The sequence below is a fragment of the Bubalus kerabau genome, chromosome 13 (assembly GCF_029407905.1).
Source record: "Bubalus kerabau isolate K-KA32 ecotype Philippines breed swamp buffalo chromosome 13, PCC_UOA_SB_1v2, whole genome shotgun sequence".
NCBI classification, from domain to species: Eukaryota; Metazoa; Chordata; class Mammalia; order Artiodactyla; family Bovidae; genus Bubalus; species Bubalus kerabau.
In genome coordinates this window covers 67,988,517-68,000,888 of record NC_073636.1, presented here as the reverse complement: position 1 = coordinate 68,000,888, position 12,372 = coordinate 67,988,517, and the positions used below count along the sequence as shown (strand labels likewise).

Sequence of the window (12,372 nt, the reverse complement as noted above, 5' to 3'; positions counted from 1 at the left end):
TTGTTTAAGGATGTTTATAGTCATTCTCTTAACAACAGCTGGTAATAATTTATCTTACTTCTTCCGTGACGATTTCATGCAAATCTGGAATGCTCAGATCTGCTTTCACAAAAGGAATCTTATCCACCTCTTCAGGAAATGGTCGATGTTTCACAGTATATTTAAGTCCAACATCATTTTTAGGAACTGGACGAGGTTCAGGCACAAAAAGCTGTTAAAAAAAACAACATTACGTTTATTACATTTGGCGCCATCCAAAATGACATGTATTTCCCTGGTCTCTTAGATGTCTATGTTTCCCTAGGGTTACAAAACACAGAATCTCAGTAAAAATCTGCAAATACTACTGCTAATGGTAAAGGCACCAGTGTACTCTTTTTTATTTTTATAAAAATCTTCATCAACTTACAGATTTTTGCAACTGATATATGTGTTACGGACCTCTATTGTACCAGGCCTGAATCTTCCACATTCAGTGATAAGCTAATAGATAAGGCATTTCCAAATTTAAGGCTCAAACTTCCTTCTTCCCCCAACAGCTCTCAAATCATACAAGTTGACATCCACTGGGCATCTCTAGACAGTGAATTCAATAATTAGAAACTTAGCATTGCTTAACTGAAAAAGTCTGGCACTGAATCTAGGTCTTCATGGCTCCAAATCCGTGCTTTAATAAACATATATGAGCTATGTGACTTCTCTTTCCACATTTGACAAATGGAAACAACACATCACAAGACTGCTGCAAGGGTTAAAAAAAAAATATATATATATGGCACATATTAAACTGTCAAACAGGTTTTAGTGCCTTTTCTGACCTCCTTCCTCCTCAGTCTTTAATGGGACTGAGTGGCTTATAGTGTTGCTGACAGATTGGTGACGGGTATGATGCCACTAGGAGAAAACAGGCATGTGCTCCTCAGAGCAAACAAATGTTAGGCAACAGCAACGTCTAGAATGTTGAATTATTTTAGGCACATACTCTAATTTTGTGAGTTTCTCTCTCAAATGCTGGTAAAATTTTATTAAGCCATGTTTTAAAGAATTTTTAATAACGTAAGTAAAGCTTACAATGTGATAAAAAATGAAAAGAGCAGTATACAAAATGACTAAATTCTATTGAAGTGTTAGGTACAGAAAGGGAAAAAAAGATTGGAAGAAAATCCACTAAAACAGAGGCTGTCTACTTCTGAAGAGTGACTTAAAATACCTTCTTCATTATTTTCATTTTCCAACTTTCTCCCATGAGCAAATTTTATTCACATAATTACAACTGTTATAAAGAAATAAGCTGTGCCACCCCAAAGAAAGACTTCATTAAATTATACAGCACATTAAAAAATTACAGAGCATACTGCCAGTTAGACAGTTAAATGAAACAATCAGAAACTAAGTACTGTTGACAGAGACATCTAGGATCTGGCCACATGTTTTTCACATGGCATGTACGTAGATTTTATTTAACATTCCATGAAAAAAGGTGGGGCCACTCTTCAGAACAGCAGTTCTTTTTAACTTATCATTTTACTTAGAAGTATAGCTGATTAACAATGTTGTGACAGTTTCAAGTGGACAGCAAAGGGACTCAGCCATACTCAGAAGAGCACTTCTTAATCTTAAGTGGATGTCAGAGGCACCCAGAAAGCTTTCTGAAATTACACCTGCCTTGAAGATGTCTTTAAAGAGTATTTCAGTGGACCTGGAATTCTAGCCTCCTAAGATGATTCTGATGTGAACTCACTGAGAACCTGGCTAGGATCAAAAATATTTATTTTCTCTGTTATTTTTGTTGGAATATTATTTAACCTTTAAATCACAACACACACAAACACATACACAGGCACTCACTCCTAGCCACTCCCCTGTAACTTCTGATGGATACCTTCTGATTTGCTTTTGCTCCTCTGGGTAAAAGGCAAAGTTGTTGTGCCCAAGCAAGTCTTCCAGACATTCCCCGGACGAGCACAGTGACAGAGGGGAAAAAATCATCTAGAATAAAATATTGGTGGAAAAGTTTTTATTTCTGGCAACATATAAAATACACCTGCTGTCTATTTTAGAGCTTCTACTAAACACAGCCCTAGCACAGTGCTTCTCTAGCTTTTCTCCTTTGTGAACCACCTCTGCAGATTCTGCCATACCCATGTACCGCTGTGACTATTATCTCACTTTCTCTATTAACTTCTTTCTTCCCTTTTTCTGTTTTTTCAAAAGGAAATTATATCCTTAAAAGGAAAACCAGGAACTCTGGTGTGTTAATTATATATTTTTAAAACACCTGTTTAAAAATACATAAAATAACATCATTATCACATACCTCCAGCAGTACACATACACATTTTTTGGAAACATTATCCTGGCAAATACTCTTAACTGTCAGTGTTGCAGACGGTCTAAATGCAAAAGACAGGCTGGGTGCTTGTGATGCTGAGGTCCCATTCACCCTTGCCTTTGTGTACTGCTGCCCACCACTGGCAGGCACTGTTTCATCCCAAGGGGGAATGAACGCAGAATGGACTTCTTAAGCACCTAGATCCTTCTTCCTATTCCTTTCTTTTTCCTCTGGTCTAGCAGTCAAACTTGTTCAAACTTCTCTCACTGTTGTTTTAAAATGTCCTTGTACATCTAAATAATCCCAATAGTTTATATTTTTGGTTGACTTTCAATGCAATGAAATAACTTAGAATGAGAGGAGTGGAGTCTTAAAAAATTTGGAAAAGGGTTGACACCCTTCCGGGCAGGAAACCTGGAGGAGAGACTGGTATTTTATAGACTCTTATAGCAGGTAGCTTGGGAGTGGGAAGCAGGAGGAGCCAGGAATAATTGATACAAGCCAGGGAAAAAAGTCAAGCAATCCCAGGTCTAAGGTAGAGAAGGATGAGGTGCCTGTAGGAAAGACCTGGGACCAGTGCTTCTGGAGTTGGGCAACAATTAAAAGCCCTACCTAGTTCTTATTAAAATCACTATATTTTACCATAACATGAAGGACATCTCTGGTGGTTATTTCCCTGAACTTCTGGGAAACACCTAGTTTCATTTCATGAACAAGTCAAATACCCTCTCTGAGCCCTACTTTCTTCATCTGTAGATTCCCTGCGTTCCTGTATGCCTAAAGGTTCTGTAATCTTCACTTTCCTTCCTCTTCCCAGCAATAAGGATCTCTCTAAGAACATGCTTCCTTTACATATTGGTTGATTCCAATTGAAAAAAAATGTACTTTGAGCAGTCTGCACTGCAGGGATAATACACCTTGAGATGGTTGTAACTGGGGGAAAGATGGGAAGAAAACAGTGCATGTTGCGTCAATGGAAAATCAATGAAGGATTTTCAGGAGGGCACGGGCATGATCGGATCTACATTTGAGGATGGAGGCACCGGTGGCAGCAGTAGGATGGAGGGAAGGGTGATGAATTTTGGAAATGAAAGGAGGGACAATCAGATCAGGCAAGAAGCAACTGCAATAATCTAGAAATAAAAGTCCTGCATTTGGTTGTATTGGGAGGAATGCAGAGAACAGAAGACGCCAAAGTCACTAAGGGAAGAGAAACTTGGAAACCAAATACATAAGGGAGTAACAGGAAGGAGCAGGTGAAGATGACTCCTCCAATTCCCAGCCTGTTTGGGTGGCAACAATAACTGAAAAAGAACAATGTGGAGTGAAGGTGGGACAGGAGAGGTGCAGGATCCAAAGGCCAAGAAGGAAGGAAGAGGAATAATGATTTTCATACACAGGGAACAACAGAAAATATTCTATCAACATAAACTTTTTATACAGCTATGGAGTTCTTTTCTAGTAGATTTACATTAAGAGCCTCTAAAAGATTCTATTTCATATGTATATTCCACTTTCTGACCCTCTGCTTTTCAGTTGCTATTATGTCATCAGCTAGAAGCCTTTTTTGACAAATGCAAAATTACTTAAAATTTGTCTTTCCTTCCCCGATGCCAGAGACAGCTTGCTAATATTGATAGACATGTTGATTTAGCGATGGAAAAAGCCCAAAGTGCTGAAACTTACTCTGTTCATTTCCAAGAGGTTGCTCCAGCATTGCCAGGATGACACTGTTATCCAAGACAAAGTACCGGAAACTATGTTTGTTTATGGTTGGCAGTCTGGAGTATTTGATCAAAGTGGTCTCATTCACCAGACTACAAGGAGAGGCAGGACCACTGGGTGAAGGAAATGCACCAAGCAACTGCATAATACTAGAGAGAATGCAAAAGATAACAGTTAATTCCCAAAGCAAGACCATAACTTTACCCCATGCATCAATCTGTCTCTCTAGATTTATCTGACCACAGCCATGCTTCCTCTTTGAGGGTCAGATTTACTCCCTGTGGTGGATGTTGTGGTGTGCTGTCTAGATTCCCTCTCCAAAACTGGAAAGATCCACTGCCCCAGATACAGGGAGATGGTGGCCCTAACTTTCAGCTGAGTCTTGGAGAGGCCAATGAGAACCACTTTATTCAAGACCACAGCTTCCTCCTGGGACAGCTCATGTCCAGTGAATTGTGGATGCTGGGGGATAAGGGGTATAAAGTCCCAGTACCCAGGCCCCAACATGAGAGACTCTTGAAGGGCCAGCCCAGCTCCAGAGCTCTTTGCTGCAAACGCATCGCAGTTTGGTTCTTCCCTCTGCTCAGTCTGACTTCCCTCATTCCCCCAAAAGGGTTGATCCTGACAGCACTTTCCAATAAACCTCTTACAGGCAAATTTCTCTCTCAAAGCCTGCTCCCCAGGGGACCTGACCAATCATACTTCCAAATCATGAAGCTCCTAAAGATATATTTTAAAAATATGCACACTCCAGGTTTAAGGACTATGCTAGCTAAAGCATTCTAGACCCAGACAAGGATCTGAAGATCAGCCAAATCCCCTCAACTTTCCAGCTGAGGAAACTCAGGCTCAGAAGAGATAAGTGATCATTAAAAGACCAGAAACCAAGACTTGCTGCCCTCTCACTGTGTGGCCATGAATAGCTATCCTCATTCTACAGACCAGGAACTAGATGCACTAGTAGTTACATCTTACAGGATTGCTGTAATTATTAAATGAGAATATATAAGAAAAAAATACTTTTTAAATTAGAAGTCAACTGATCAAGCCTAAACATTCCAAAATGTTTACATCCACAGAGATTCCTGCATGTCTTCAAGGAACAGTAGTAATAACTTATACAATACCACTTACTATGTGCCAGAGTCTAGAGCTAAGCACTTGACACCTAACATTTTATTTATTTATTATAACAACCCTATGAAATAGGTACCATTATTATTCCCATTTCATAATTAAGAAACTGAAACACAGAAAGAATCTTGTTAAGAAAACATAAAGATTTCATCTTGTGGTCCTAATATCATCAAACCCTTCCAAAGCAACTCATTTGGAAAATTAGTATTCCCCACCACTACTTTCATCATTGCAATTCTCAGCTTGAGTAGCCTCTCCTCTTCTCTTTCATTCTAATGCTTGAACCCAAATCTCTCTGATAACAGAAGACAACACTGCTCAACAGATACTTTTCCTCCATTTTTTCTCTTCCTAGGACGAGGATTATTTAAGAATTTCAAGGACAAGGAGAATTTCATGATGAGTTCAGGCCTAAGGATTTGTAGAAAACCAGTAATGGGAAAAACATGGGTTTTCTAATATGGAACAGAGATGGCTGTCACAAGCATATGGACCATGTAAGCTTACGTTCCATGCAAGATTTTTAAGACATTATCAAAATATAGGATTCTAGGAAGGGAATAGGTCAGTAAGATCAAATCATACCAGCCTAACTACATTTTCTCTTCTCGATAATGACTAGACTGGAAAGGCAGAGAAGTATCTTTGAAATTAAGACATGCAACTTACTTGGCAGTATATCATTAAAAACTTATAGATAAGATTTAAAAATCCCTGTGAACCAGAAGGGAAATCTCTTATCACGTGCTTTGTCAGTCTTTTTCTGTTCAATATTCTTATCAGAGTTTCTGATTAGGACACACAGGGCAGGCTCATTAAATCTGCAGTTGACCTAAAGTTGAGCTGCAGAGTTAATATTACCAGACAGAGTAAGAGTTGGGATCCAAAGGAATCTTAAAAGATTAAAAATAATAAGGTAAATCTTACATAAAGAAATTTCAAGTTTAAATGTAAAATTCTATATATTACATCCAAATACCCCAAAATAAGTGATCAGGATGAGAAAGACAAAAGGTAAATGTGTTAAAAAAATAAATAAAAGCCTCTAAAGTTTGCCTTGACTAGGTTCTCAAAAACCCAATTTTAATGAAAATACAATATTCTACAGAGTTTAAAGGTGATCACCCTTTAAAGACGTACACAGTCAAACGAATGCCACTGAAAGAAAAATGACTAGGATAAAAAGTACTTTAAATCCCTGTCATTTGAAAAACAGTTAAAGGTACTGGCAGAAATGAATGAGAAAGAACATGAGCATTGTTGGAATTCCTTCAGTGGCCCAGCAGCTAAAACTCTGCCTTCCAATGCAGGGGTGTAGGTTTTATTTCTGGTCAGGGAACCAAGATCCCACCTACCAGGGGATGCAGCCAAAATGTAAAATAAAAAACAAACAAAAGAACACAAGCATTGTCTTCAGATATCCCCACTCTTTGGAAATAAAGAATTTCACGATCAAAAGTCTGAATCAGAACAAATGGGTAGAAGTTAAAGCGGGAGAGATTTCAGCTCGATGTAAACACCAAGTTATCAACAATTAAAATGAAATGGGCACTTGGGGGGTTAAAGTATCTCCAAATTAGAGGCTAAATAACTTGGTAAATAACTCTTAAAAATCACTAAGCAGAGGGGCTACTGAAATGACTTCCAAGAGTCCTAATGTATATTATACGGCAAGGGGAAAACCACCACCAAGCTGATCTGCATTCTGTAACTATCTCCTGTGTGCTCACACTGTGAGGGGTGTAAAAAGGGAAATGGGGCCTCTACCCAGGGTGGGGAGCTAAGACTAGCACGTATCAAACACGACCAGGTGTGATCATGACACCACAGAATTCATGTAGTGTGGCAAGGTCAGACTGAATGAACACAGAGGTGTGGAAAAGAAGCAGAGTAATCAAAGAAGGTTCCACAGAGGTAGCTAGATGTGATGTGAGCAGCTAACAGTGGAGGATGTGGCCAAGAGGAGAGGGAAGTCCCGAAACGCAGGGGAAGCAGACACAGGTATGAAGACGTGCAGTTCACAGCCACAAGTGGCCAGCCAGCTGGGACAGAAGGATTGTGCTAGGAAAGATCACAGTTTGAGTGGGGACTCAAGGAGGGCCTTGAATACCAGACCAAAAATTTCATAGCATATGGCAATAAACAGAAATCTTCTGTTTTCAATCACTCACACAGCAGAATAAGCACAGTATCTAAGATGATGAGTTCAGTAACAGAATGCAAAATGAAAAGAGTAAGAGATTGAATTGGAGAAGGCAATGGCACCCCACTCCAGTACTTTTGCCTACAAGATCCCATGGACGGAGGAGCCTGGTAGGCTGCAGTCCATGGGGTCGCTAGAGTCGGACACAACTGAGCGACTTCACTTTCACTTTTCACTTTCATGCATTGGAGAAGGAAATGGCAACCCACTCCAGTGTTCTTGCCTGGAGAATCCCAGGGAAGGGGAGGCCTGGTGGGCTGCCGTCTATGGGGTCGCACAGAGTCGGTCACGACTGAAATGACTTAGCAGCAGCAGCAAGAGATTGAAAACAGGGAAATCAGACAGAAAGTGAGAAGGGCCTGGACTAGGATGCTGAGGTCTGAGGGAATGGAGGAAATACTTTCAAAATTAAATTCTACCGGACTTGGTCACTGAGTTCATATGGGGAAAGACAGATAAAACAGAGATAAATCAGAAAGAGTCAAAATTTTGAGTCTGCATAGCTGGAAAACAGTCATGATACTGACACAAAGCTCTAATTGTATGGGAACAGAGAAAATTGGTTTTGGATGTTTCATGGTGACTCTTTAGGGCCCTTTTTAAGACATGAGGCATTTTGTAGAGCTGCCAGCAGAGATAAGATGAGCCACCTAGGCAACTACTGCCTCGGTTGAGGACTACAAGCATGACTCTGCTCATTCCGGGCTTATATCCAATCCTTGCTGCCAATCATACTCTCAATGGAATGTCCCATCCACAGGCTAGGATGGAGCAAACTTATTTTTATATAATGCAGAGTCCCAGTGAGAAATATCCTTCCCCCTTTCTGCATATCCCTTTTATTCTTCAAGGTACACATCAGATCTTAGTTTTTAATAACCTTTTTAAGTCCACCCCAGACCACACATGGTCTTCTCTTTGGACTTTAATAATTATTTCTAGTAATTAATCACATTTTTCTGATTTTCCAGCTATTAGTCAAACCTCCACAGTTACTGAAAGCCCAGCATCAGCACAGTGAGCAGGAATGAACTAAAGCAAGCATGCTTCTAAAACTTTACTGAATAACCTAAGCCCATGAGGAACAAAAATAAACCCAACTTTATTGTGCATGCCCCAAGTTGTCTTGGAAAAGGCTCATTTGCACACAAATCTTCTACCAGCTGTCTTCTTGTGTAGTCAGGGAGTTGTGTCTGACTCTGCTGTGATGCCATGGACTGTAGCCCGCCAGGCTGCTCTGTACATTAAATTCCCCAAGGCAAGAATACTGCAGTGGCTTGCCATTTCCTTCTCCAGGGGCTCTTTCTGACCCAGGGATCAAATCCCTGTCTCCTGCATTGCAGGCAAATTCTTTACTGCTAAGCCACCAGGGAAGCCCACAAGCTGTCTTACCACTTTTACTAAGAAGACCAAGATGAGCCAACTCAATATGATCTGACATTCCTCCTTCCTGCTTCTTATGTTGTTCTGGATCCTCATCCACACTTACCCTTTCATAAGCCACTTCTTCCCAACTGTACCAATTCTACGCAATCTTCTCCATCTGTCTCTTTCAGTCAATAAACTGCCTTTCTTCCCTCTTTCTACTCTGCTAACTAACTGGCCAAACATAAACTTTCAACTCTCTCTGCTACTTTTTCAAGATACCAGCCTGTCTCCGTCCCTTCATTACCAAATGCTTGAAATAGGAATTTTCTCTTGCTGCCGTAACCACCCCTGCAATCTGACTTATAGCTCAAACTATCCATTCTCTGAGAGTCAGGTCAATGTGATTTTCCTCAGGAATCTGACTTCCTGAATCTGAAACTATTCACTCCCTTCTTCCAACACACCTGCATTCCATATGTACCCCTTCTCTTGGAGCATTTATTCTCCAGCTAATATTATAGATATTTGTGTTCATATCTTATTCCTCCCTATTGGACCAGAAGCTCTCTGGGTGTGGAAACTAAATCTGATTTATTTTTACAATTCTATTACTAGTTCGTAAGAGGATGTTTATAAGTTTTGGCTGAATGAACCTATAATATGTAATATAAATGGTGTAGCACAGAATAAAAACCACTAAGCTGGAAAGCAGAAGAGGTAATGGTGTAATCGAAGTCTCTGGACTCAGCCATCAGAGTGAGGATGTGGGTAAGGTTCTCCAAGATCCTTTCTAGCTCTAACATGATATGACTTGAATTACTGCCAGCCAGCATAGAAAAACAAGGACCCAAACTTTTAGCCTCAAGATCCTGGTTTCTTTGGTCCAAAAGAACAAGACAGTTTCTTTTCCATTTTATTTCTGGAGAAAAAGTATCCTAAATCAGGTTATGTCACTTAATGTTGAACAACTGGGGAGGAGATGAAACAATACAGGATCACATCTAATCCCGTCTAACTCCTAGACACAATCCCTCTGATGTCACTTTCATACCATGTTAGGGTGGCTTCAGCAGCATCCTTTACTCTCATAGAGGCAGGGTTTGGCTCCTTATCACCTTTGTACTTGACCTCTTGCTCACTATTCTTGGACTTGCTTCCTGAAATACCCAGTTCCACAATTTCCAGCACTTCCTTAAGGCAATCCTAGAAAAAGGAAAAGCAGATTAGTTTTTGTAATACATCTATCTTATGAGAAGACAAGGAAATACATCCAAGGGTCAATGTTGGTTGTGTTTTGGTGGTGGGACTCTTAATTTCTCATTTTCTTTGGTACGTACATATTAACTTCATAATAATTTAATAAAATAAACTCCCCCCCCCCCATTTTTCTTTAAAGATCTATATTTGAGTATTAAGAGATCTAGATAATAAGTAATGATAACTTCACTTCAATTTTATCAGTCACCATTCTTATAAAATTATCATGGACTATAAATTGTGAAAGGTAACTGAAAGAGATATAACAGGAATTCAGCTAAACCTGGATACTTTTAAAACAATTTCTGGTATCCTAATGCTATACGTCATCATGCAAATGACTAAGATTTAATCAATGGTATCATTTTTATAAACTACATAAAGCTCTGTATAATTTTCCAATAAGCCTGATATCTCTTCTTTTATTTACACTATGCATTCTTTTATAACTGTCTTCCCATAAGAAAAGTATTACAATGGTAAGAGAAAGCAGCCTAGATAATCTGTGTTTACTTAAAATGAAAGAAACATTGTGAAATGAAATTTTTAGCTACAAACAACCTTTACGAACAAGGTGTTTTCTAGGTTTGCAGCCTGGTTATCAACCTCCCTTTCTGGTCTAATGATAGGTGACCAAAGTACCTTCTGGCCATCTCAAGGCTACCATCCTTTCAAGAAAAAACAATCCTGATTGTTTGCAGATAAATTATCTAAAGCTCCATCTTTCAAAGAATTTCTCCATGGGTTAATCTGCAATCAAATACAGTTGACCCCTGAGCAACATGGGAGTTAGAGGCATCGATCCCCAGTACAATAAAAAAATCCACATATAAGTTATTTTTTCTTTTTTTTTTTCTGTTCCACATATAAATTAAAGTCAGCCCTCCATATATGCAGTTCTTCCCTATCCACAGCTCCACATGCCTGGGTTCAACCAATCACAAATCATGTAATAGTATTAACAGTTTTTTAAAAATCTGCATGTAAGTGGACCTACACAGTTCAACCCTATGTTATTCAAGGATCAACTATATAAGCATGATGATAGTTTTTCAGTTATGCTCAATAGGATGAGTGTTCTCCTGAAATATAACAAGTTATATATAGCTTAAAGTATGCAATATTGGATTTAAATTTAGATATTCTCTTTTAAAAGATATTTTCCCAATATACATTTTGGTTCCTATTTTCTGTTTTAATACCTAGTAAACTAACCTTTTCATCAAGCATGTCGGGGTGCTCTGTCAGCCAGACACAGAGACACTGAAAAGCTGCCACTATCATGGAGTGCAGATCCCGGGAGTGAAGAGGAGCTGGCCGACTACACTGGTACACAATGTAGCCGCACACAGAACTGATGGCTCGCTTCCGGTCTCCAGAGTCAACCATCACCTTCACCTGAGCATATTCGTTTGGTGAACACAGTTAGCCAGGAACCACGGTACCAATTTCAAAGCCTCTACACTGAGGCCCAGCCTTTCTGAGAATATAATATTTCAGATGTACTATCATATACACTCTATAAAAAGAGAGGGCATTTTTCAAACCCTAAAACAGTAAAATTTCATTTTAGCATCCCTTTTCATGCTCTAAAACCTAAACTGCTGGGCTACAACTACTCATCACTGCCATAGATCACAAGAAGAGCTGGCAATGGAACATTGTACACATTTTTTTAAGCCCCCTAACCCACCCCATAATGATGCTCTATGGGCTACAAAGTTCTATGCAGCTGTCCAGAGGTATAATTAACATATAGTAAACTACACATATTTAAAGTGTACAATTTGATAAATTTTGGACTAAGTATACACCTGTAAACTATTACCACAATCAAGATGGTAGACATATTCATTACCCCTCAATCTTCTCATGCACCTTTATAACACTTCCCCAGAAAAAAAACCCAAAACTTCCCCTACTCCTTTTTGCCCCCTCTCTAGGTTACTGCCAATTTGTTTTTTGTCACTATAGGTTAACTTGCCTTTCCTATAGTTTTATATAAATAAAAACATAGAGTATTGTACTATTTGGGGTGGGGGGAGAGTCTGGCTTCTTTTACTCAACATAATTGTTTTGAGATTTATCCACAGTCTTGTGTATATCAATTTTTCATTCCGTTTTACTACTGAGTAGTATTCCATTATATGGATTATACCATAATTAATTTATCCAGTCATCTGTTAGACATTTGGATTTTTTCCAGCTCCTGAGTATTACAAATAAAGCTGCTATGTATAAGACTTTGTAAGAGTATATGCTCTCTTACTTCTTAGGAGTGGACTGATTAGATCATATGATAGGTGTATGTTTAGTTTTTTAAGGACCTGTGAAGTGTGAGTGAAAGTCT

At 39.1% G+C, this 12,372-nt stretch overlaps 1 protein-coding gene across 5 annotated transcripts in view; it reads right to left on the bottom strand.

Moving 5' to 3' along the window:
* Positions 1 to 12,372, bottom strand: part of RALGAPB (Ral GTPase activating protein non-catalytic subunit beta) — a 90,803-nt gene that overhangs the window by 23,654 nt on the left and 54,777 nt on the right. For all 5 annotated transcript variants that reach the window (XM_055545021.1, XM_055545020.1, XM_055545022.1 and 2 more), the window contains 5 exons: positions 11,238 to 11,420; positions 9,817 to 9,968; positions 4,019 to 4,206; positions 1,883 to 1,989; positions 59 to 211 (listed from right to left, as the gene is read on the bottom strand). In XM_055545021.1, coding sequence (XP_055400996.1) covers positions 59 to 211; positions 1,883 to 1,989; positions 4,019 to 4,206; positions 9,817 to 9,968; positions 11,238 to 11,420 — 783 coding nt within the window. The remainder of the gene's footprint in view (positions 1 to 58; positions 212 to 1,882; positions 1,990 to 4,018; positions 4,207 to 9,816; positions 9,969 to 11,237; positions 11,421 to 12,372) is intronic.